A 26,680-nucleotide genomic window follows, 5' to 3' on the forward strand; every position below is an offset into this window, starting at 1 on the left:
GATTAATCACTAGTAAGTGGTATGCTCCGAGCTGTCAGTGGAGAGAAGGCATGGAATGGCATTAGTAGATGAATAAGTTTGAGTGGTGTCTTTAAAAGTAGGAAAGATCACAATGTGAGGATAAAGTTGGAATACAAGAGGACAAATTGGGGCAAATATTCATTTATAGGAAGGGTGGTTAGGGATTGGAATAACTTACCAAGGAAGATGTTCAATAAATTGATGATGATGACGATGATGCTTGTTGTTTAAAGAGGCCTAACATCTAGGTCATCGGCCCCTAATAGTACAAAATGAGAGAAAATGCAATGACAATGTAAAAGTCCAAAACTCATCCACTGACTAGAATTTAAAACGTGATAATGAAGAACAAAAAGATAAATGTGAATTTAAAATAATCAACGGAGCCAACCCTCAATACTGAAAGTTAAAAATCGATCCACTGGCTAGAATTCAAAAATTCGACGATGAAGAATGATAATGAACTGAAGACAATCAGTGGATCCGACCCGCAATGCCTCACCTTCCCAAAACCTATATTGAAAAATTAGTATTACTGACCATGGGACTGCTTACAAAGCCCAATTCTGAATCAATGATTCTTGTTGTCCAAAGGGATCCAAAATCCAGGTCATCGACCCCTCATAATGGTACTTATCACTAGTAAAGTAGAACCATGGCTTTCAAAAAATTTCCTACTTTTTTGAAATCATTTAAGGAAAGGCTAGGAAAGCAACAGATAGGGAATCTGCCACCTGGGCGACCCCTAAATGAAGATCAGGATTGATTGATTGATTGATTGATTGATTGATTGCTATCATGTTGGTTGTAATTTTTATTTATTTGAATTCAATTAGCACCAGCATAAAGCAACCTGTGGTTGGAAACTGCCCCAGATGATGAACAAAGACTACATTATACAAGAGCTTATTGCAGTACCTACTTATGTATTCTCCTATTTCAGTTCAGAATGAAATGTGACCATTTAATTTTGCCGTCAGTGATGAAAAGGCAACCTGCCAGGTTTTACCAGTAGAATTTTTAAAATCTACTGAACAGTAACTCCGTTTGTAAACATATTATGAGTAATTGTAAGCACAGTATAAATTTATGAGTTATACAGGTAATAAAAAGTGAAGTTCCGTAGTTCTGAAGATGATTGCTTGACAATCAAAACATTTAATTCCCATGCAACACCTTAACACCTGCCCCTTGCAATCTAGTTTTATTCAACAAACTGTGTTTACTACAATTCTGAAATACATCAGTCCCCCTCCCTAAACCAGGGAAACGTAATGAGATGTGCGTTTACGGGCTAGAAGACAGCAGGAATCATGAGCGGCACTATTTATTCATTATGGGTACCTCGAATGAACCTGTAAAACAAACACAGATACAAAGAACATCTACCTTTTAACAGGATCTGTGCGCACAGACCATGAACAGGTAATATGTAGGATGAGAACTGCCCGCTGCATGATAACCCTCGCAATAGCTCATTTGGGAGGGTTGCGGTCAGAGCTGTGATAGTGGACAGTGCTTGAGGGTATTGAAATTCAATGTGGCTAGGCTGCATACTTAATAGATTCCACAGACTGATTTGTTTATTTGACCCTGCATTGGTCTGTTGGTATCATGGCACAGGGTATGGAGCTGGGTTGGATGAGAATGTAATGGTCTGTGACTAGGAGACAGGCAACTAGTTAACTATGTCATACGTGTTCCAAGCTTCGTACGATATAGGTAAAGCAAAGTGTGCCACATTGGAATGATAACAATATGCAATGGTAGGTAAGTATAAACTTTCTCCAGACTCTGGGAATGTCAGTCCGACTCACTGCAACACAGTTACAGCAGGAGGTACATACACAGACCAGGAACAGTTATTGTACAGGCTGGGAATAGTCTGCTATATGTCAGGCCTTGCAATAGCTCTCTTGGCAGGGTCTTGGTCAGAGATGTGATTGTGGACAGTGCTTGAGGGTACAAAAGTTAAAATCCCATGTAACAATTTTTTTGCTGCCAATTCCCTGGGATACGACAAGGTTACATACTTAAAAGTTTCCACAGATTTATTTGGCCCTGTAAAGGGCAGTAGGTGTCGTGGCATAGGGTATTAAGCTGGGTTGGATGGGGATGAGAAGATGATGGTTTGTGGCTAGGACACAGGCAGCCAGTTAGCTACGTTGTACTGGTTCCAACCTTTGCAGCACCCAGGTGGGGGTAAAGTGTGCCCCATTGGAGTGATAACAACATCGTGGGTAGGTGAACTTCCCTCCTTCGTGACACGTCACAACACAACACAAAGCTTATTCACTGCCTTGTGATTTATTCCAGCGACAAGTATGTGGATACGTTACTCATCTATGGAGATGCTGGACAGAATGCACACCAGGCACAATACCTGTATCAAGAATGCTAACTGGATAGATGACAACTGACAGGCATGATGTTTCAGAGTACGGAAAGACATGTGTGGGCTACTGCATCCCTGGGAAGGACAACATGGCCTGTTCAAGATCATCCTATGACATCTGCTCGCAATGAAGATGTAGTGTTGGATGCTATCCAAAAAAACCTTGCACTAGCACACGGACCATTGCACAGGAGACGAACATCTGCCAGGCGTCTGTTACGTAGATATTGTATACCTAGCTGTTTAACCCGTACTACCTGCACTTACACCAGGAGCCCCATGGTCATGATTTTGAAGCCCAGGTGGCATTCTATCAATGGACCCTACAGCATGTGGACACTGATCCTGCCTGTTTAGTGACCGTCTTATTTATGGACGAAGCATGCTTCCACAATAATGGAGCTGTTAATCCCTGTAATATCCACTACTGGAGTGTGGATAATCCCCATTGGGTACAACAAGCAGCTTTTCGAGTACAGTAGTGTGTGAATGTATGCTGTGGGATTGTGGGTGACAACCTTATTGGTTCCCATTTCTTTGAGGGCCATCTGATGGGATAACGATACCTGCAGTTTCTCAAAGATGAACTACCACAATTGTTGGAACGTATGCCACTTCTTGACCACTGCAGGATGTGGTTTCAACATGATGCAGCTCCACCATACGCAGAAGTGGTCATCTGGAACCATGTGCTTGCGACATGTTCTGATAAATGGATAGGAAGGGGAGGATCTGTCCCTGGCCTGCCAGATTGCCTGATCTTATGCCCTGGGTTCTTTCCTGTGGGGCCATGTAAAACATCTGGTGAATGCACAGGAGCTGAGCTATCCTGGTGGTTTTAGACAGCTCATCACCGAGGCATGCTGATCCCTTATGCTGGTGATGTTACAGTTTGCCAGATGGTACTTATAACATTGCGTGCAGCTCTGTATTGACCACGGAGTTTATCAGTTCGAGTAGGTGCTGTGTTAAACGACATAGGTCCGTGCGCGTAGAGGCGTGCGGCTGTGAGCTTGCATCCGGGAGACAGTAGGTTCGAATCCCACTATCGGCAGCCCTGAAAATGGTTTTCCGTGGTTTCCCATTTTCACACCAGGCAAATGCTGGGGCTGTACCTTAATTAAGGCCACGGCCGCTTCCTTCCAACTCCTAGGCCTTTCCTATCCCATCGTCGCCATAAGACCTATCTGTGTCGGTGCGACGTTAAAGCCCATAGCAAAAATAAATAAAAAAACGACATAGGTAACTGAAATCATATCATACGTTTTCTAGCCTCTTCCAACCCAGCTCCATACCATATGCCTCATCTGGCTCGATGGCTAAATGGTTAGCGATCTGGCCTTTGGTCCAGAGGGTCCCGGGTTTGATTCCCGGCCGGGTCGGCAATTTTAACCTTCATTGTTTAATTCCGATGGCTTGGAGTCTGGATGTGTGTGCCATCTTCATCATTAGAATTCACCACAGGTAGGGCTCCATCCTCATTGACGTGCAGATCGCCTATATGGCGTCATCTCTCTGGCCTCTTTGGAGGCCACACGCCATTATTATTATTATTATTATTATTATTATTATTATTATTATTATTATTATTATTATTATTATTATTATTATTACTACCATATGCCTCGATACCAATGGCACTTTTCAGGGTTGAATAAACAAATCAGTCTGTGGAAACTATTAAGTATGCAACCTTTCCACATCCTATGTGGTTGGCAGTGAAGAAAAAGGAAGAAGAGACTTGTGTGGGATTTCAACTTTCATACCCTTGAGTACTGTCTAGTATCACATCTCAGACCGTCCCCCTGCCAGGTGAGCTATTGCGTGACTTGATATGCAGTGATCAGTTCTCAGCCTAAAGCATACCTTTTCCTGGTCTGTGTGTGCACATCCTGTTGTAATTGTTTTGCAGTGAGTCAGAGTGACATCTCCAGAGTCTGGAAAAATTTCATACCTAACTGCCACCACATGTTGTTATCGTTCCAGTGGTGCAAACTTTGCCTTACTGTGTTCTACAAAGCTTGGAACATGTACATTGAAACTAACTGGTTGCCTATGTCCTAGCCACAGACCTCCTCATCCTCGTCCAACCTAGCTTGACACCCTATGCCACGATATCAATGGTCCTTTATAGGGCCAAATAAACAAATCAGTTTGTGGAAACTATTAAGTATGCAATCTTGCCACATCCCAGGCAATTGGCGGTAGGAAAAAAAATTTGTTGCATGGGATTCGAACCTCGAGCACTGTCCACTATCATATCTCCGACCGCGTCCCTGCGAAGATAGCTATTGCAAGACTTGACATGCAATGGGCAGTTGTCAGCTATACAATAACTGTTCCCTGTCTGTATGTGCACCTCCTGTTGTGAGGTACAAGTTCTTTGTATTTGTGCTCACTGTACAGGTTCATTCAAGGTACGTGTACCAAGAGGAACTCTCCTTCGTCATGTACTTTTAAATTTACAATTCATACAGGTCGATCTGCATATATTATATCTTTGTAACATGTGTGTTTTTTCTTCCTATCTTAATAAAGTACAAATGTCCCGTTCCCTTATGGCCCCAGGGAAATGCGAAATTATTTCCGCCCTGGTGGCACCCTCCAAATTGTGTTGGCAAGCCTTCCTCCGACCTGCGCACTTGTCGTGTTCTCTCTCCACCTTGCCCCTCCTCGCCTCTGCCGAGGGATGGCACGGTGCTCGCAGAAAACTTCGTTCAGTTCGCTTGGAGCGAGCAAGCAGCTTGGTCATCTAGCCGCGAGCGTGGAGGTAGGAAAGCTTACCAACCAACGTTAGGCTTAGGGAGGGAGTTGCCTTATATTGAGAATGTAACGTATTTGTTCTCTTGTTAATAGAGGCTAAGAGCCTCAGTAAATAGTAAGAGGGTTTACTTCTGTAAAAGTTAATGTGTTAACGGGGTTTCTTTTAATTCAACATGTTGTCACTAAAAGGAGTTTGTTAAGAATTGAGAATTGAGAGTTGTAATATTTGAATTGTTGGAGGGCAGGTCCCCCAATGAATACGGACTTTATTTGTGCGCACTCATTATTGTAATAAATGTTCAGCATTACAACGACTCGGTTTTCGCTCACTGCGTTATGGCTCCCCTTGCTCGTCACTGGTATTCAGCCTTCGGTCTTGAAGCCCGCACCTTCCTTATTTCCACATCGCTGCCAATTTTACTTGGTGCAGCAGTCTGGTAGCAGAGCGTTTATTTGTGCTCCTACCAGTTCTTTCGGGCAATTTTGAGTGTGCGTGGTCTCTCTCTCTCTTTCGGTTACGGTGTTTCCCGTTCAGCTTGGTGGCCGGCGATATTTTTACCATGGCTACTCGAGACGTGGCATATCCGGGGTCTCTTAGAAAAGAAGAGTTGTTATACGAACTGTCAATTCGTAATGTAGAGTCTAAAGGGACAGTTAAAGCGGATGAGTTATTATTACGAACTAATTTAGATAAAATTGTTGTGGTACCCAAGGTCTCTGACGGTGAGGCTGCGAGTGTGGCGTCCCTTATTCAGGCCAATTTGACTGAAATATCCTCAGTTATGGATTTTTTAGAGAACGATGTAGCGTCTCTCCATCAGTTAAAACGAGTACAAGGGCGTCTAACCCATTATGTTTATCGGACGGAAGATTTACTCTCCTTAGAATTAAAGGAGGAACTAGTAAGTCAAATTGGAGCTTTGAAGGACAAGGCGGTCCAACTTTTACGAAAGGTTGAGGCTTGGTTGGCCGCACTCTCCATTAAATCTAAACCTGTCACTCCTTCTGTTAATCGGGTTGACGAGGAACCCAATAAGGTTATTGGTAATCCTGAGTTGGATGGTGTGCAAGGCTTGCTGGAATCGCAGCAAGGTTCCTTACCTAGGATTCTCCCCCAGGCTAATCTTCCAGTTCAGCAATCGATCTTGCCTTCTGTGAATTTGCCCTTTTCTAGTATCCCTCACCCGTTAAGTAGTATGTTGAAAAACGTTCCTCGTTATTCGGTAAATTCTGCCGATGATGTAGTTACCTTTTTGCGATTTTTTGTGGAATTTCAGGATCATGCTCTTGTGTTCGGGCTAACTCACGTTCAAATATTGCAAATTCTTTATCCGTATACTACAGGGGTGCTTTCCAATAAAATAGTTAGTGCTATTTCTGATCAGTTGTCACTTCAGCAGTTTCATGCTTATTTGCTTACTCATTTTATTCCGGCTAGGGCTCTCAGCTCTCTAGTGCTGAAATTTTATTTCAGGGTTCAACGCTCGGACGAGCCTTTAACAGAATATGTTGCTGATGTTAAATTTTACGCTAGGGTGTTTGCGTTACATTATACAGAAGAGGAGATCGTTCTCACGATCGTAGAGGGCATTTCCCCGTTATACCGCTCCTGTCTTTGTTTTGCTGCTCAACCTCACAGTTTTGCGGAGCTCGAAGCGATACTGGTATCGGCTGAAGGTGTTCGCCATGCGGACTCACTTCGTATTACTAGCTTGCCCCCGGTTGGTTCTAATGACAGGGAGTCTGTGGTGGTTCGTAAGCCTAACTTATTAAGAAAGTGTTATAATTGCGGTGCTTCTAATCATTTGCGTAATAAATGCCCCTCTCGGTCTCGTAACAACAGTCAGGGTGCTAGTGCTGGTTCTAGGGTAGAGGTTCCGCCCAGAACCAGTAATATTGTATGCTTTCGGTGCGGGGTCGCAGGTCATCTTGCGCGACATTGTACCACCCATTCAAATAGCTCTTGACTACAGCGGGAGGTGGTGCAGGACAATGGTACCGCCTTGCCTTCCCCTGTTATTAATCAAACATCTTGTTCGTTTGGTGAACCGTCTCCTATTTGCCCTGTGGGCTGTTTAGAGATATCTACGGAAATTAAAGGTTTGAGTCCGTTGGTTGAGGTCGAAATAAACAATGAGCCCGTTTCGGCCCTTCTTGATTCTGGTAGTGTAGTGTCATTTATTAGTAAAAGATGGTTTGCCTTACATAAAGCTGCCTGTAAATTTCCTCATTTATCTCCGGTTTTGCATTCGTTTGTATCAGCCAATTCTTCCAGAATTGAAGTCCTGGGACTGGTAAAATGTAAAAGTCGTCTTTCCAATTTTACTTGGAAATTTTTCTTGTATGTTGCGAGTAATTTACCGTATCCTGTCATTCTTGGTTCAAATTTTTTCGATCATTCTGGTTTAGTCTTAGATATTCAGGAGCGTTCATGTTGGTTTAAGTTTTCACAAATGAATAAAATACCTTTGCACATTAGTAATTCTGCTTCAGCGTCGTCGGTATCGCCGCCTCAGGACGAAGTGGTGTCAGATCTTAGCCATTTGACTGAGGATGAGGCGCAGCGTATTAGGGAGATGTGCGAGGCCTACCCGGATGTGTTTACTGAGAAATTGGGGATGACGAATATCTTAGAGTATAAAATAGAGGTCACGGATTCGGTCCCTGTCAGATTTCCGCCCTACCGTTTATCTCCTCCTAAGATGCAGGCATTAAAGGAGATCATTAACAACATGCTTGAGGAAGGGATCATCCGGCCCTCTACTTCGGCTTACTCTTCCCCCATTTTCCTGGTGCCCAAGCCCCAGGGTGGTTATAGGCCTGTTTTGGATTACAGGGCTCTTAATCGTAAAGTGGTCTTACAGTCTGTCCCGCTCCCGGATTTACATACGTGTTTGTCATGGTTCAAGAGGGCGAGGTACTTCACTGTCCTGGACCTCAATCAAGCTTATTACCAGATTCCGCTTGCGGAGGAGTCTCGTCATCTGACGGCCTTCGCGACGGACTGGAACCTTTATGAATTTTGCCGGCTGCCTTTTGGGATCTCGACAGGCGCCGCCGTTCTCACGAGACTCCTTGATCAGTTGTTTTCCGACATTAAATTTGACTTCCTTTATCACTATCTTGATGACGTAGTTTTGTATTCGGAGACGTTCGAGGATCATCTCCAGCACCTCGATGAAGTATTGTCACGCCTGAGGAAGGCTGGCTTGACAGTCAAATTGTCCAAGGTCTCGTTCGCCAAACCTCAGATGTCCTTTTTGGGGCATATTGTATCCTCTAACGGTGTCTCGGTCGATCACTCCCGCACTCAGGCCATTCAGGATTTTCCTCCTCCGCAGGATGTGAAAGGTGTGTCCCGCTTTGTCGGAATGGTTAACTTCTTCCGAAAATTCGTCCCGAATTTTGCCAGTCGTGCGGCCCCTCTTAACGCACTCCGGCGTAAGGGAGTAAGGTTTCAGTGGGGAGCTTCTCAGCAGGCTGCTTTTGACGATCTCAAGCTGGCCATTTCTAACGCTCCGGTGTTAGCTATGCCGGATTTCACTAAGGTCTTCATAGTGCAAACCGACGCTTCTTCGTCAGCTGTCGCAGCCGTTTTGCTCCAGGAATCTGAGTTAGGGAGACGCCCCATTGCTTATGCTTCACGGGCTCTTACCCCTTTAGAAGCTAAGTACTCCGTGTACGAGCTTGAAGGCTTGGCTGTTCTTTTTGCTCTAGAACGCTTTCGTGTGTACCTAGAGCATGTTAAGTTTGAGCTTGAAACTGACAACCAGGCGTTAAGTTGGGTGCTTGGGAAACCACGGAAAACTGGTCGCTTGGCTCGTTGGGCCATTAGAATTTCCGCCTTTCAATTCAACGTCCGTCATATTCGGGGCTCTGAGAACGTTGTAGCGGATACTCTCAGCAGGATGTTTTCTGAACAACCTATTCTTGATGACGAACCAGGTCCTTCTGAGTCCTCTCTAGCAATATCTTTGGTTGGAGCGATTTTATCTGATACCCCTCTCTTGTATCACGATATAGGTAAATTTCAATTGGAAGATCCGCTCTTGGCTCCTATCGTCCAAGACTTGAAGGATGGGAAAATTGTCGATCCGTACGTATTGAGGAACGGAGTTCTTTGTTGCCCCTCCCGTCATGATCGTAAGATGAAGGTTGTAATTCCATCTGTGTTGGTCCCTATGATCTTTAAGTATTTTCATGAAACTCCCCTCGCAGGTCATCAGGGAGTATTTAAAACAAGGGAGAAGATCAGGGAAAATTTCATCTGGAAGGGAATGGACGGAGACGTTCGCGAACTTGTCAAGGCTTGTAAGATTTGTAGGATTAGTAAGCCATGTGTTAATTCTCGGGTTGGGTTGTTATCCTCTACCCAAGCTACCCGTCCTATGCAACGTCTATATATCGATTTCGTAGGACCTCTCCCGAGATCGAAATCTGAATCAAATAGGTTTATTTTGGTCTGCGTGGATGGCTTCACTCGTTTTACATGGTTATTTCCGACGAGGAAGGCCAACGCTGAAACAACCATTAGATGTTTAAAAACCATATTTTCATCATTTGGTCCTAGTCAGTATTTGGTTTCAGACAATGCTAAAGCCTTTACATCTAATCTATTTAAGAACTTCTGTTTTAGCCTGTCGATTACTCACGTCACGACTTCCCCTTACTACCCCCAGCCTTCGTACGCGGAGAGAGTTAATAGGAATTTACGCTCGGCCCTCATTGCTTTCCATCACCACGATGTTCAGAGGTGGGACACCACCTTGCCGTGGCTGGCTTATGCTTTTAATACTGCGGTGCATGAGGCGCACCAGTTTTCCCCTTTCTCTCTCATGTTTTCGTTTCTTCCGAACTCGCCACTTTCCAATTTGTGGCATATTGATGATTTGTTGCCTGAGAGGGTGGATCCTCTTAATATTCGCGCGAACTGGAAGAAAGCTAAAGAGAATCTTCAGGTCTCCTACCAGAGGAAGAAGGAGCGCTACGATAAGGGGCGTCAGCCTACCAGCCTGGCTGTCGGGGATGAGGTATTCATTAAGAATTTTGTTCCCTCTGGGAAGTTGGCACCCAGGTTCCGTGGTCCTTTCCGGATTATTGATTTTCTTACCCCGGGCACCCTGTTGGTGAGAGACCCCGTGACCGACGGAGTTTTTCGTGTTCATCTTTCTCAGCTTCAATCTGCTCAATGAAGTTTTTGCTTTAATTGGTTGGCGAGAACCGATACGTCTGTGGTGTTCATGTTTGCGGGGTTTGTTCCCCTGTTGTTTTGCTAACTTCTGTATTTTATAGGGAGTTGTATTTTACTTAGTCTGTAAGAGTTTTTAAATTTGGTATGTGAGCCCTCCTGCAGCCCTACCTAGCGTCCTACCTCCACGCCCGGCGCGCTGACCCGGGATTGTCTTCCTCCACCTTGACTCTTACATCTTATCGGCTCTTGTGAAGACAAAACTGCTGGCCTTCAACTTGTATGTTTCAGCATTATGGAGGTTCCATCTTCGCCGTCGCTCCGTGAGAAGGGCCCCTCATGTGGGCGTGTTTTGGCATGCGCTGACTCCATCGGCCGTCCTTCCGGGCCGTTTTTCTGCATGTTGTATGTTTTGCGCTGGCTAGCATTCGCCGCCAGTTGTGGCACGCATCGTCCATCTGGCTTATTGCATCTTGGTGTGCCTGGTTGCCACGTGTTCGGCATTCGTCATTCATTTTGAGCCATGCCAGTTTCGTCGTCACTTGGACTTGCAAGCCGGTAGCTCGCCCGGCGATTCTGCTCCAACTTATTCTAATCTTGTTATTGAGATGTGCATCTTGAAATATGGATTCTCACGGACTGGCTTTTATTGCCTTTCGCCAAGCTAAAAGGTGTTTACCTAATGAAATGTTAGGCCAGTTGTTGGTGTATCCTAAGCAAAGACTCTTTCTCCAAGTGTTTTTAATTGCTTAAGCAAACTGTTATTTATTTGTTTGGAAAAAGAACCTTTTATCAAGAGCTCTTGTGGTGTCTAAAGTAAAAGAAGAAAGACTTTTTCCAACCTGGTTGGAAACTTAGGGAGGGAGGTCTGTACCAAGAGGAACTCTCCTTCGTCATGTACTTTTAAATTTACAATTCATACAGGTCGATCTGCATATATTATATCTTTGTAACATGTGTGTTTTTTCTTCCTATCTTAATAAAGTACAAATGTTGTCCCGTTCCCTTATGGCCCCAGGGAAATGCGAAATTATTTCCGCCCTGGTGGCACCCTCCAAATTGTGTTGGCAAGCCTTCCTCCGACCTGCGCACTTGTCGTGTTCTCTCTCCACCTTGCCCCTCCTCGCCTCTGCCGAGGCATGGCACGGTGCTCGCAGAAAACTTCGTTCAGTTCGCTTGGAGCGAGCAAGCAGCTTGGTCATCTAGCCGCGAGCGTGGAGGTAGGAAAGCTTACCAACCAACGTTAGGCTTAGGGAGGGAGTTGCCTTATATTGAGAATGTAACGTATTTGTTCTCTTGTTAATAGAGGCTAAGAGCCTCAGTAAATAGTAAGAGGGTTTACTTCTGTAAAAGTTAATGTGTTAACGGGGTTTCTTTTAATTCAACATGTTGTCACTAAAAGGAGTTTGTTAAGAATTGAGAATTGAGAGTTGTAATATTTGAATTGTTGGAGGGCAGGTCCCCCAATGAATACGGACTTTATTTGTGCGCACTCATTATTGTAATAAATGTTCAGCATTACAACGACTCGGTTTTCGCTCACTGCGTTATGGCTCTCCTTGCTCGTCACTGGTATTCAGCCTTCGGTCTTGAAGCCCGCACCTTCCTTATTTCCACATCGCTGCCAATTTTACTTGGTGCAGCAGTACGCATAATGAATTAATAGTGGCGCTCACAATTCCTGCCGTCTTCTACCCTGTAACCACACTTCTCACTATAATTCCCCGCTTTAGGGAGAGGGACCAATGCATTTCAGCATTGTAGTAAACACAGTGGTTTGCAAAATACTAGAATGTAAGGGGCGGATGGACTACTCAGTGTACAGGATGTTGGGGAGATAAGTACAAATAACCTTACGGAAGGTAAGGATGAATTTTTGCAGTTTGTAAAGCATGATTTTAAAAAAATTAGCTAATGGTTTGTGTGAGATAGGACCTTGAAGGAGAGTGCAATGTTCGTGATGGCAGTAGCTTTTTGGCTCCTCAGATTATACCACCCACTGTACCATCCTTCATTAAGTATGCTAGTGTTATGTATAAGAAGCAATTCTAAGTACAATTCTAAATAAGGATGTACAGGAGAGGGCATATAAGTCTCTGGTAAGACCCCATCTAAAGTATGGTTCCAGTGTATGGAAACCTCACCAGGATTAATTGATTCAAGAACGGGAAAAAATCCAAAGAACACCAGCTCGATTTGTTCTGGGTGATTTCCGACAAAAGAGTAGCGTTACAAAAATGTTTCAAAGTTTGTGCTGAGAAGACTTGGGAGAAAAGAGACGAGCTGCTCAATTAAGTGATATGTTCCGAGCTGTCAGTGGAGAGCTGGCGTGGAATGACATTAGTAGACGAAGAAGTTTGAGTTGTGTCTTTAAGGAAAGATATCAATATGAAGATAATGTTGGAATTCAAGAGGACAAATTGGGACAAATATTCATTTATAGGAAGGGGAGTTGGGGATTGGAATAACTTACCAAGGGAGATGTTCAATGAATTTCCAATTTCTTTGCAGTCATTTAAGAAGAGGGTAGGAAAACAACAGATAGGGAATCTGCCACCTGGGCGACTGCCCTAAATGTAGATCAGTGGTGACTGACTGAGGTGCATCACTGCATTGAAATTGTACCCATCACTTCACTGCATCTTCAGGTCATATGATTGCATAAGTTGTACGAAAACGTTCTATGTACAAGAAGCAAATGTTTTCACATCGGAAAAATATTGTAATGAATATCAGACAAGAACAAGGTGTACATCATTAAATACTACCTGAGCTACAAATTTAAAATGTTCAACTCATTTTCCTATTTTTGTAATAGGACATTATTTTGACATCATATGTATTCAGGGTCCTACCTATTACTTCTCCCAAACACTCTCATAGTATGTATCTCTTTTAGCAGCTATCATTTCTATATAATTTGTTGTATTTCCTTGCCAGTAATCACATTTAGGAAACGTTTTGTTTCATATCCATTTAGTGAGTGGTTTTAAATTAAATTTAACTATTCACTCAAATTAATTTGGAACTTATTCTCATGTTGGCCTACTGAAAAACCCTAATGATTATTTTAAGGATGCTGAAAACTTCACATATTTCTTAATGGTGAATGATGTTCTACATGGAAATTATAAAGTTCTTGTTTATCTTCGGTTTTGTGTAAGATAATCATTTCAGCTGAATTTGTGTTTAATTCATAGGAATATGTATTGTTTTGTTTTAACTAGCATATTTAATTTAATTTGAAAGAAACACTGTTCTTGAAGTATTGTAAAATGTATATCAAACTCAAAGAAAATACCGTATTTACGTGAATAATCCCCGCAAGGTTTTTTTTTAAAAAATTTGAGGCACGAAATTGGGGTGCGAGTTTTATTTACGTCAATGATGGCATTTCATTTTTTCAAAGTGAGCCTTCCTAAAGTTAGAGTGCTGGGATTATTCGGTGGCGGGGATTATTCGCCGTAAATACGGTACTTAATTATGAGATTACCCTTGAGCCTCCAAGTGTGCATATTGACAGATATCAGATGATATTGCTATATGTTAGTGTTACAGAATGTTAGTTACAACTTTATAGCTTAAAAGAAATAATACTAATCCATTATTATGCTTTGTTGGAAGGTAATCTTAGACTGAACAATGTATTTATCTCTTAATACATTAATTACCTATTAATCTGTTGTGTTTGCTCTCCACATCCTTGACCTTTGTCTGGAATAAGTTCCGGTCCTCTGCGTTGAATCTGAAAGCAGTTCATGGCAAGAATGAGTATAATTTGACAATTTGAAATTAAAAAAGAAAACTGATGTCATGAACATAAATAACAGCAGTAATTCTTATTTTTGTTTCGTGATACGAGCTCGTCTGCAAGGTACAAAATTGGGCCCCCTTAGAGAAACTGTATAATACCTATCAATAATAGATATAAAGTTAACTACAGCAGATACCTATATATTCATTTGATACATACAAAGAACGTCCTATAAGAATACAAAACTAGTTCATTTATTTATAGATTTTATTTTGAAAGTTAAATAGTTTGTAGGGAATGAAATATAACATAAATAAACATGTTTCTATCTTTTGTCTTTATATTTTTAAAACTTTGCTGTACTCCTATTTGGCTATAGAAAAACTGAAACATGCAACGTACTTTCTGGAATGCAATGCCATTGACGAGTTCAATGATATCCAAGGATGACATAATCGATGCTGAGGAGGCAGAGTTCACACATTTGTGATGGATCATAACATGTCGTAGGTAGTTATTTATAACTTTCAGTTTAAAAATGATGGTTTTGCAATGATTGTTTTGCAAAATAAACAGCAACAGGAATAATTAGATCTAAATTTGATATGTTGGTACCAATTTTCACTGCTTCCATAGTAGCGATACGGTGCAGACATTTTGTGAGAGAGCGTGAGACAGCGGCTTTAGACTGAAAATAATAACAATAATTTGCAGCCAGACGCAACCATTCGACAATTAATTACTCTACATATGCACTGCAAAAACATTTTCAGTCCATTCTACAGTTACACCACAATGTCTTCTTTGGCATGCAGAGTGGCATTCGGGTAAAGTTATTTATTCATTTATTTACTTCTTCTGGGGACATATGCAGGCCCCTTAAGATCCGGGCCTGCCTGTGTTGTAGGCCCTAACATCACACCACTGGGGGATACTTCAGATCATATGATTCAGAATATAAGTAGCCTAATAGAAAGAAACAAAGAAGAGTCAGATGAAGTCATACAGAATGTAGAGAGATAGAAACTGAAGAGGAATGCACAATGACATGTCAGAGTGGGAAGAGGGAGCAATAGAAAGAAAAGACAAAGACGAACATGAAACAGCAAGAGGACAAGGACAATCTCCTATTATCCAAAAGATGGGCTCCCTCCTCATCATTCCTTCTCAGCTTCTGACAAGCTCGTTTTGCTTCCCAGCTTTATCAGGGGGGCAGTCATCAACACTCAGTGATGGATGGCTTGATGTAGGAAGTGTAGGTTAAGAAGAAAGCCCAATAAGCACAAACGGATGATGTTATTCTGTATAGAGTAATAAACACCGGTAAGTTACAAGATTGTGAGCAATTGCAAAATGACCTCGATGATGTTGTGAGATGGACTGTAGGCAATGATGTGATGATAAATGGGGTTAGAAGTCAGGTTGTGAGTTTCACAAATAGGAAAAGTCCTCTCAGTTTTAATTACTGCATTTATGTGGTAAATGTTCCTTTCGGGGATTATTGTAAGTACCTAGGTGTTAATATAACGAAAGAACTGCATTGGAGTAATCACATAAATGGGATTGTAAATAAAGGGTACAGATCTCTGCATATGGTTATGAGGGTGTTTAGGGGTTGTAGTAAGTATGTAAAAGAGAGGGCACATAAGTCTCTGGTAAGACCCAATCACAGTATGATTCTAGTGTATGGGACCATCACCAGGATTACTTGATTGAAGAACTGGAAAAAATCCAAAGAAAAGCAACTTGATTTGTTCTGGGTGATTTCCGACAAAAGAGTAGCGTTACAAAAAATGTTGCAAAAGTTTGGGCTGGAAAGACTTGGTAGAACCTGTTTGACTGTGGTATGTTCCCAGCTGTCAGTGGAGAGATGGTGTGCAATGACATTAGTAGACGAATAAGTTTGAGTGGTGTCTTTAAAAGTAGGAAGGATCACAATATTAAGATAAAGTTGGAATTCAAGAAGACAAATATTCATTTATAGGAAGGGGAGTTAGGGACTGGAATAACTTACCAAGGGAGATGTTCAATAAATTTCCAGTTTCTTTGCAATCATTTAAGGAAAGGGAAGGAAAACAACAGATAGGGAATCTGCCACCTGGGCGACTGCCCTAAATGCAGATCAGTATTGATTGATTGATTGATTGATTGATTGATTGATTGATTGATTGATTGATTGATTGATTGATTGATTGATTGATTGATTGATTGATTGATTGATTGATTGATTGATTGATTGAAAAGGGAAGCTTTCAATTTCCATTTGAATTTCATAAATAAATAATCTCCATGGATGACCTCACTATGCTTTGGAATGATTTATTTAGCATGATATCTTTCACTGATGGAAGTTTATTTATAACTCCTAATTACTATTTTGTTTCCACAGAGGAATGTACAATAAAGATAAAACTTAAAATGACAAGATGTGTAAACGCTCTTACTCTCTGATTCTGATGACTAGCAGGTTTAATAGCTGTAGGCCTGTACGGTTGAGCCAGAGGATCTGTGACTAGACCTGGTTGGCAGGTTGAGACTCCTGTGTACATATTTCTAGAAAAGGAAGACAACAGATATCACAGCCTGAACATATAAAATAAACAGTTATAAGAAGCATTCTTTTGAGTAAATAGCTGCTTGAAATAGGATAAAAGAAAACCGGGAATGATGGCAGAAACATAATAAAAATGTATAAACTTATATGTTTACTGAATTAAAGTTTTAATTACCCTTGTTACTTCAGAAACTGAATGGGTGCTTGCAAAAACGGGCTAACCAACAAATTAAAAAAATGAGTTATGTGCTTCCATCTGTTGTGGAAGGTTCAAACTATCTTTTTTGAGTTGGGCTAATATAAGGGAATGCTGCGTGATGAGATATAAAGCCTTTAATTGTATGCCATTTTATTGAGACTAGTTTTGTTACTGCAAAATCAGTCTAACAAATTTTTTTATGAGGGCAGAATAAGTATCTGGTTCCTAGTCATACATATTGGAACATGTCGATGGAGGTAAATAAATGAGTAGAGAAACCAGTAACGTTCTACTTCTAAAATTTATTAACTAATTCCTAAACTATACGTTAACACACAGGCATATCGAGATCATCACTTACATTCATAATACAGGACACACAATTACACAGTTCGTATTCCCTCCCTTTCTCTTGTTTCTCTCTGTTCATTCACACTAATTCACTCAGTCTCTGGCCACTAGCACTATAGTCTCACTTAGTCATGAAGTTATTTCATTGCCGCTTTCACGGTCCACAGTTCACAGCCTACACATATCAGTCTCACAGTTCAGGATGGTATCCACTGTCCGCACACCCCGGTAGCACTCCGCTCAAAGCCCCACATTGAAATCCGATGATCTCTTCTCCACTGCACCAGAACACACACAATGTTCTCTTCCAGCAGCTGGCCCGAAGAGAGACAATTCCCGATGCCAGGCATACAGAACAAGTCCTCGATTTGACAGACGGAAACTCCACAGACTGCCCTACTCAACTCAGGCTGTCACTCACGCTCAGCCACTAACTTGCAACTCAACTGTCACGATGGCTCAACCGCTGAACTCACACTGAGCTCAACTTCAACTATTCGGACTCACTGAACTTCTGTGACTGTAGAACTCTCTGCTCTCCTTCACTCACTGGCTGAGCTCACACTGAACTACACTGCCCCCCCTCGCACTTGCCCGTCACATTATATAAGGAGGTCATACCTTTGAGATACATTGGCCTCTCGAAGTTCATGGAAACCTCCAGCTACAGATGGCTCTTGGCCCACGGCCTAGTTGTTTCTGCACCTCTCGAGGCCTCATCGATGTAGCGGCCTATGACGGTATTTGCAGCAATGTCTGACCAATAGGTGCCGGCCCTCCACCATCAGGTTGGCTGTGCAGCGGGAGGTGAGGCTCCGGTACTTTTACATCACAAGGGGCAGGGCCATAATGCATCGCTCTCCTTCTAGCTGCGCTCCACAAAACAACAAACTTAACACAATATCTTCCTTCTAACAGGGAGTTTTGGTTGAATGAAAAGAAAAAGGCAGTTTCTTGTGCTTTTGTGTGGGATGAATAGATTAATTTAAAGGAGTTAGAGTAATAAAAGGCATTTCAAAGTAGTGAAAATGGTAAGTAATAAGTTTGTAAACACTTAAACCCTTGCTAGAAAAAGTCACAAAGAGAATGGTATCTGTAAATAATAGTTCTAATTAGTAAAGTTTCAAGCATACTATTTAAAAAAAGGATGAACCATGTAATTATTTTGAAAAATATTTGTATGGTGTTGTTGAGGAATATGACTGAGACGACATTAATAAAATGAACAGTATTGGTTGTCGGCCATCACTCACTGGTATTGAGCTGCCACCAAAGTACAATGGTAGAAGACCAATAAAGCAAGTAAAGCTGAAGGAAAGTTATTTAATATCCCAAAAGTTTGCAGCACATTTATATATCGTATACTGTATATAAAAACACATTTTCAAAAAATTGTATGGCCATAAAATAAACGTTGGTTACAAGTCTGAGAAGGTCCACTAAAGGTCCATTGTTGGATGCACTTGTGAATGGTCAGCTGTTGAGAGTCCTCTTGCACTATTGTAGTGATAAAGTAGTTAAAACCTATTGAAATAGTTTAATTTTGTGTGTGTGTGTGTGATCCATTTAGTGCCATTTATATTGGTATTTAGTGCTTGTTGGTAGAAATTGGGAGTAGTAATATTTAATTGAAGTTTATATCAAGTAGTTCAGCTGGTGTTTAGCAGATTACATTTTCTAGGTTAAGTGTACTTTTTTTGAATTTAGATTTAGGAAATAATTTAGGTAATAATATTAACTTTAATAAAAACAATTTTTAAAAATATCTGTAGGTTTCTTAGTATAATACTTACAAAGGCAGATTATCAAAAGGAGTTGTAACTTCCGTAGCTTCAACATTTGAACAAACAATAAACCCGGTATTTTGTATAGATATCCATTCAAACTATCACAACAGTAATAATTTATTGAATTAATTAACACGATACGCCTGTAAATTTCGATTTAAAAAAGGAAGTTAAAGAGAATACATGGCATTTCACTGGAAAATTACTCAACAGTCTTGGATTGTTGACGATAGTATGCTGCATTCCGACAAAGTCAGTTGAGTAGTTAAGTAAATAAATACAAGAATCAGCTGATTACTGTATTCCGATAATTTGTACTTCCAAGTCCCCGGTATATTTTGTACCTTCATTTACTCATCGAGTAAAAGTTTATAAGTTAATCAAAATCTGATATCCCAATAATACTGCACTTCAAGTCGCTGGCATAGTTTTGATATTATGATTTTTTTGAGAAATTATTGTAGACAACCTCTTATTTTTCAGCACTTAAAGGCACATTTATTCTCCGTCCCGTGTGGTAGGGAAACTATTAGTAATCCACCAGCTGTAAAAACTATATAACCACATTTCAGTTGAGAATTGTAGTGTAGATACAGTATATTAGATAGTGTATTAACCACTATATTAATGTGTATCTATTAGAGAATAGTAGGGTAAAATAGCACCAATAAAAATCTGTCTATGCATTTAGCATTATTGATAGACTTTGAGTAGTTCTTGCGAATTTTAAACTTGCAATTTTTATTTATGTTTGTGCTTAGTAATGAGATTTTGTAAAGAGGATATGTCTGACCCTAGTTTAAAATTATTGTAATGTATTGTAGTATATTATTAGAAATTAGCATGCTTATTCTATTATTGTAAAATACTTGTATAGTATAGTAAAAGTATCTGTACAAAACCTCTTACTAGAATTCTGTTGTAGTAATTAGGATAGGATTAACTGCAGTTTAGAATTATGTAATTCTTGTGTATTCCTTTTGGTATTCGGTAATTAATGCCATTTTTTATCCTGTTAAGGTGTTGCAGGATAAAAATATGGTACGACTAAGTAGTATTGTACCGGGCAAGTTGGCCGTGTGATTAGGGGCGCGCAGCTGTGAGCTTGCATCCGAGAGATAGTGGGTTCGAACCCCACTGTCGGCAGCCATGAAAATGGTTTTCCATTGTTTCCCATTTTCACACCAGGCAAATGCTGGGGCTGTGCCTGAATTAAGGCCACGGCCGCTTCCTTCCCACTCCTAGACATTTCTTATGCCATCGTCGCCATAAGACCTATCTGTGTCGGTGCAACGTAAAGCAACTGGCAAACAAAGTAGTATTGTAGTGTAGGAGTATATTAATAACCTTATTGTCGTGTGATCTTTGCGTACTATCCTCGACAAAATTTCCTTCCATGTTTTTTGCACAGAATGTAAGTGATTTTTCCTTTTCTTTTCATTATTCCTTAAAGAATGGCTAGGGATTGCAAGTGTAGGAACTGTGGGTGTGGCCAAGTATTCAGGAGTATGAGGGAGGAGTTGGAGAGTTTGAGTGAGATAATTAGGATTCTCTCAGAAGGCAAGAAGGAAGGTATGCCTCCCTCAAAAATTGTACAGGATACAGTAGGTGTAAGAGAGGGATGGGAAGGAAAGCAGGAAATTGTAGAAGACAGGTGGTCTAATGTTGTAATGGGCAGGAGATTGCAGGCTAAGGGCTCTATTCAGGATCAGAATTCAAGACAGGTGTCTGTGAGAAATCGGTACAAGTCACTGCAGGTAGAACAACAGAGGGAAGATGAGGAACAGGGAACTGTTGCGGAGAAATAAGGAAGTAGCAGAAGGGAAAATGTAGGAAGGGGAAATGTAGAGTAGAGGACAGGAAAAGCCAGGTAGAACAAAGTCATGGGGAGGAGGAAATAGCTTCTGCAGCTTTCAGGAAAGATAAGACTGACCAAGACGGGAGGGGATCAAATGAGGTGGCTAGGGTCGAGGCTCTTGTCATGGGGGATTCCATTGTTAGACATGTGGGGAAAGTGTGTGGAGGAAAGGGTACCAGGATAGAGTGTTATCCAGGAATTAGGTTGAGGCAGATGTTGAGGAAAGTAGAAGAGAAGGAGGAGGGAAAGAAGAAGGTGGTAGTGTTTTACGTTGGTACCAACAATGTAAGGCAAGCAGGTATAAGTACCAATATAGTTGGGAATGTGTGGGATCTGGTAAATGCAGCACAGGTGAATTTGAAGGAAGCGGAGATTGTTATCAGTGGAATACTGTGAAGAAGGGATACTGACTCGAAGGTGATTGGGTATTTAAATGAGACTGTGGAGTGGTTATGTGGGGGAACTGAGTGAGATTTCTAATAGGTGGGTAGGAGATAGGGATCTGTGCTCAGATGACCTTCACTTAAACTGCAGTGGTACATATAAGTTTGGAAATTTGTTTAGAAGAGATACATTCAGGGAAATGGTGTGGTCTAGGGAACGGTGATAAGGCTACAGGGATCTGGAAGTCAAGAAGGGATGACATAGTGCTGAACTGTGGAAATATTGTAAAGAAGGGGATAGAATTAAGTAATTTAATAGATATATACTTACCATATATTGTAATAGGAGATGAATCATGGCTGAGAAATGATATAATGGACACAGAAATTTTCTCATGGAAGTGGAGTGTGTAACGTAGAGGTAGGGTAGGAATGTTAGGAGGGGGAGTATTCATTCTGGTAAAAGAAGAATTTGTATGCTAAAAAAGTTGAAGATGAGAAACTCGAAATTCTAGGTGTAAGACTGATTTCTAAAGATAATAGGCAACTTGGTGTCTTTGGAGTGTACAGACCCGGAAAGGGCAGCGCTGATGCTGATTCAGAATTATTTGATAGGATAAACAGCTATGTGGGAAACGATACGCATAGGAATGTGATTGTAGCGGGAGATCTCAATTTACCAAATGTTAATTGGGAAGGTAATGCGAATGACAGGAAACATGACCAACAAATGCCAGATAGGTTAATATGGGAGGGACAGCTGACTCAAAAAGTGATCGAACCAACTAGAGGGAAGAATATTCTGGACGTAGTGCTGGTCAAACCAGATGAGCTCTATAGAGAAACCGAAGTAAGAGATGGTATTAGTGATCATGAAGGCGTTTTTGTCGTAGTTAAAATAAATATGATAGAAATGAAGGTCTTTAAAGTAGGACTATTAGGCAGTACCATATGGTTGATACACCGAGTGTTGGGCGGTAAATAACCCGACTCCCTAAGGGTGCTAACGGCTTTCGGCGGATGAGCTCCTTTAAGTGGGGTGATGGTCCCCTCAGTGGAGGAAATGCCACTAAAATCCATCCCTGATAGAGGGCAGCAGTACCTATCAGTACCAGGATGAGGCGTAAAAAGAATGACTTTGTATCTGCTCATCACTAGATTATTATGGGCGTCGCTGAATCAACATCACCAGCCATGATACTGCGGTGTGGAAAGCAAGGGGAAACTACCACACTACCTTCCCAAGAGAATATCTGATGGATATGGCTAATTTGGAAATGAATTCGTCAAGCGATCAGGTTGACACCTGGTGCCATCTCTGGTCCAGGCTGAATGGTATGAAATTGGTGACTGGGCACAAGGAGGTAGACTCCCAGGCCTTGTGTGGGAAATCTGCGACTGGGAGGAGTAACATCTTAAAGAGAACATCTCTTCGATGCCAAAATAAAATAGCAAATTGGGGAATGTAAGGGGACTCTTGCAACCTGGGAAACTTCAGATCATTGAGAAGGAAATGGAAAATCACAATCTAGACTTGCTAGGTCTATTTGAAACACACTGGAAAGGTAATGGCTTCTTCTGCACCACTAAGGGTAATACGGTGTATTTTCTGGACCAGATAATGAATGCGCCAATGGCGTTGCAGTAATTATCCCTCCGCATTTGGCAAATCTAGTGGATGAATGTTCATGTGTTAATGACAGAATCATCCACTTAACACTTAAGGCAGCACCATGTAAACTCCATATCATTCAAGTGTATGCGCCTACATCTGTTTCGAGCGAAGAAGAAATCAAGAAATTCTATGGAGAATTAGATGATGTAATGAAGAATATCCCAAGTAAGGAAATATCAGTGGTTCTTGGAGACTTCAATGCAAAGATTGGAGAAACGACCACTGACAGTGAGTTTAGATACCTCATGGGTCATTATGGCATTGGAAAGCGAAATGTTAGTGGAGAGAGGGTACTAGAGTTTTGTATGAAACGTGAATTATGTGTAACCAACACATTCTTTCAACATCATATTCGTTGACTGTATACTTGGTGCTCCCCTGATGGTCTTCATAGAAATCAGATTGATTTTATGTTGGTTAACAATCACTGGAAATCCTCTGTCATCAATGCAAAAACATACCCTGGTGCAGATTGTCGCTTAGATCACAACTACTGTTTATGGTGTTCAGGTTGAAGCTCAGAGGTATGCGCCGTGAACCTTGTAAAATGCAAAAGGTAGAAGGTGAAAACTTAAGTGGTTTTGGTGTGGAAATCCAAAATGTTCTTTTGAACACTAGAAGGGAGCACAGTACTGATGAAGATCCACATGGGGAGACCTCAAACAAAATATAGTGACCATTGCGATGAAACCTTCTTCTCCAATACAGAGTCATCGTAAGTGTTGGATCAGTGATCATACGTGGCAGCTGATAGAACAGCGGGAACAACTGGAAGAAACAGGCTTGCACATTCAAGACAGATACTTTGAGATGTGTCATGAAATTCAACGTAATTGCCGCTTGGACAAACATAAGTATCTGTCAGGAATCTGTGAAGAAATTGAAGCTCATGGCCATCACAATGAGACACAAGATATATACAGTAAAGTAAAACAGCTGTCAAATAAATACAAACCGCGTGTATGGTCCACAGAAGATTTTAATGGTCATAGGATACATGATTTTGAAATTGTATTGAATAGATGGAAACAGTACTGTGAGGAGTTGTATAAAGAAGAGACAGTAGAGCCGATGGTTGAATGGTGAGATTTTGAACAAGAACCAGACATCTTACTTCAGAAAACAAAGAGGGCCATTACATCGTTGCGACCGCACAAAGCACCGGGTTCTGACAACATAACAGCTTAGCTACTGAAAGAGACGAGCGATATTGGTGCTCAAATTATCACAGACATTTGCAATAAAATATGGAGAAATGGCAAATGGCGAGCTGACTGGGTTACATCCATTTTCATCCCCTTGCATAAAAAGGGCTCAACAATGAAATGTGATAACTATAAAACTTCGTTAATCTCACATGCTAGCAAAATCATGTTGTATATCTTGAGAGACAGACTCCAAAATTATATTAGTTCACAGATTCCCCCTGAACAAGCTGGTTTCGTCAAATGAAAAGGCACAAGAGAACAGCTGATGAACATCCGACAACTAATCGAAAAGAGCAGAGAATTCCAGCTTCCTATGATCATTTGCTTTCTAGACTATAGGAAAGCCTTTGTCTTCGTTCAATGGGAGAAACTTTGGCAAGTGTTATTGGAAATGGGAGTTCCAAAACATCTTGTCTGGTTGATAAAGAATCTATATGAGTCTATCACAGCAGTTGTCAGGATAAATGGCAAGATGTCTGAAATCTTCAAGAAACAAAGGGGCGTTCGCCAAGGCTGTATATTGTTACCCCAGTTTTTTAATATTTATGGTGAGTACATCATGAGAACTGCATTGGCTGGATGGACTGGTGGATTTCCTATTGGTGGCAGAAAGATATCAAATCTCCGATATGCAGATGACACTCTATTGATTGCCACGGATGAGGCAGAAATTACAGAGCTTTCAGACCGTGTCAGAACTGAGAGCATCAGTTTGGGGTTGCAGATCTACATGTAAAAGACAAAAGTTATGGTAGTTGATAGGTCTGGCAAGCTGAACGAACTCAGTGCCTTCAGCGAAATGGAAATGGTTTCAGAAATGTTGTACATGGGTGCCATTATAACTAGCAACAACAGCTGTGAAATAGAGATCAGGAGAAGTATTGCCATGACCAATAATATCATGTCTCAGTTATCTCATATTTGGAAGGATCGCTCCATATCAGTAAGCTAAAGATGAGACTAGTACAAACACTGGTATTCTCTATCTTCCTCTATGGTGCTGAAACGTGAACTTTACGAGCTTTAGATTTGAATAAGATCAACTCATTCGAGATTTGGTGCTGGAGAAGAATGCTTCGCATTCCTTGGACAGCATTTCGAACCAACGAATCCATCCTCAAGGAGCTGAACATCAGTACCAGGTTATTGGCAAAATGTCAACAGAGGATTCTCCAATTCTTTGGTCATATTATGTGTCGTGGAGACGGAAGCCTTGACAAGCACATAATCTTGGGAAACGTGCCTGGAAAGAGAGAGCTTGGGCGAGCACCTATATGCTGGACAGATGCATAAAACATGCAACAACGACATCGTTCATACAATCTACCCGTATAGCAGAAAACCGTTGAGGATGGAAACGGGTACAAAGAAAAATCTTCAGAGATCATGATTCTCAGGAATGAGGGATCGATATAGACAGATATATGGCTGATAAGGCTGATAAAGCAGGCATGAGGGAGTTTTTAAAAGTAAGTATGATTGGAGGAAAACAGTAAATAAAAATGTAAACAGAATCTGGGATGGGTTTAAATAAATTGTTGAGGAATGTGAAAACAGGATTGTAGATTTAAAGGTGGTAGGGAATGGTAAAGACCCAATATATTATAACAGAGAAGTAAAGAGACTGAGAAGGAGGTGCAGACTGGAAAGAAATAGAGTTAGAAATGGCTGTGGAAGTGAGGAGAAATTGTGAGAACTTACTAGGAAATTGAATCTAGTAAAGAAGTCAGCTAAGGATAACAGGACCGGGCGAGTGGGCCGTGCAGTTGGGGGCGCGTGGCTGTGAGCTTGCATCCGGGAGATAGTGGGTTCGAACCCCACTGTCAGCAGAACTGAAATGGTTTTCCTTAATTTCCCATTTTCACACCAGGCAAATTCTGGGGCTCTACCTTAATTAAGGCCACGGCTGCTTCCTTCCCATTCTTAGGCCTTTTCTATCCCATCGTCGCAGTAAGACCTATCTGTGTCGGTGCGACGTAAAGCAAATAGCAAGGGTAACATCATGGCAAGAATAATTGGCAGTCATAAATTTTAGTGAAAAATGGAAAAGTATGTATAGGTACTTTAAGACATTAATAGGGCCGATGACCTTCGATGTTAGGCCCCTTAAAACAACAAGCATCATCTTCTAAGACATTAATACACTAGTGTCCAAAAGTTAAGAATAATCACTAATCGAGGCCATACCGCCTGATAGGAATGTTAGACGGATTGTTGAACAAATGGAAGTTGACTCACACACATGTCACACAACTTGTCCAAAAAACAGTGTCAGAAAGGTTCTGATAGCTAAGGTACACCTTTGACAACAACTAACAAAACTTGGTAATGTCTTCCAAAACAAAATATGCTGTTAATAGGGTGTATGGTTACCCCTAACGGCCACACATGCTTCGCAGCAGCGTGGCATGCTCTCTATCAGATGGTCCAAGAGCTCTTGTGGCAGTCGATCCCATTCCTCCGAAAGGGCAATGCGAAGGTCTTGGATGGACCTTGGTGGAGGCTGATGGGATGCAGTTCGCCTCCCCAATGCATCCCAGGCAT

The 26,680-nt window shown here is 41.3% G+C and overlaps 1 protein-coding gene across 5 annotated transcripts in view; it reads right to left on the reverse strand.

Annotated features, from left to right (window-relative positions):
• LOC136862817 (uncharacterized) overlaps positions 1-26,680 on the reverse strand; it is a 377,696-nt gene that overhangs the window by 68,619 nt on the left and 282,397 nt on the right. For all 5 annotated transcript variants that reach the window (XM_067139080.2, XM_067139079.2, XM_067139081.2 and 2 more), the window contains exons 12-13: positions 16,566-16,674; positions 14,039-14,112 (exon numbers count right to left, since the gene is read on the reverse strand). In XM_067139080.2, the coding sequence (XP_066995181.2) occupies positions 14,039-14,112; positions 16,566-16,674 (183 nt within the window). The remainder of the gene's footprint in view (positions 1-14,038; positions 14,113-16,565; positions 16,675-26,680) is intronic.

Source organism: Anabrus simplex, chromosome 2, assembly GCF_040414725.1.
Source record: "Anabrus simplex isolate iqAnaSimp1 chromosome 2, ASM4041472v1, whole genome shotgun sequence".
NCBI lineage: Eukaryota > Metazoa > Arthropoda > Insecta > Orthoptera > Tettigoniidae > Anabrus > Anabrus simplex.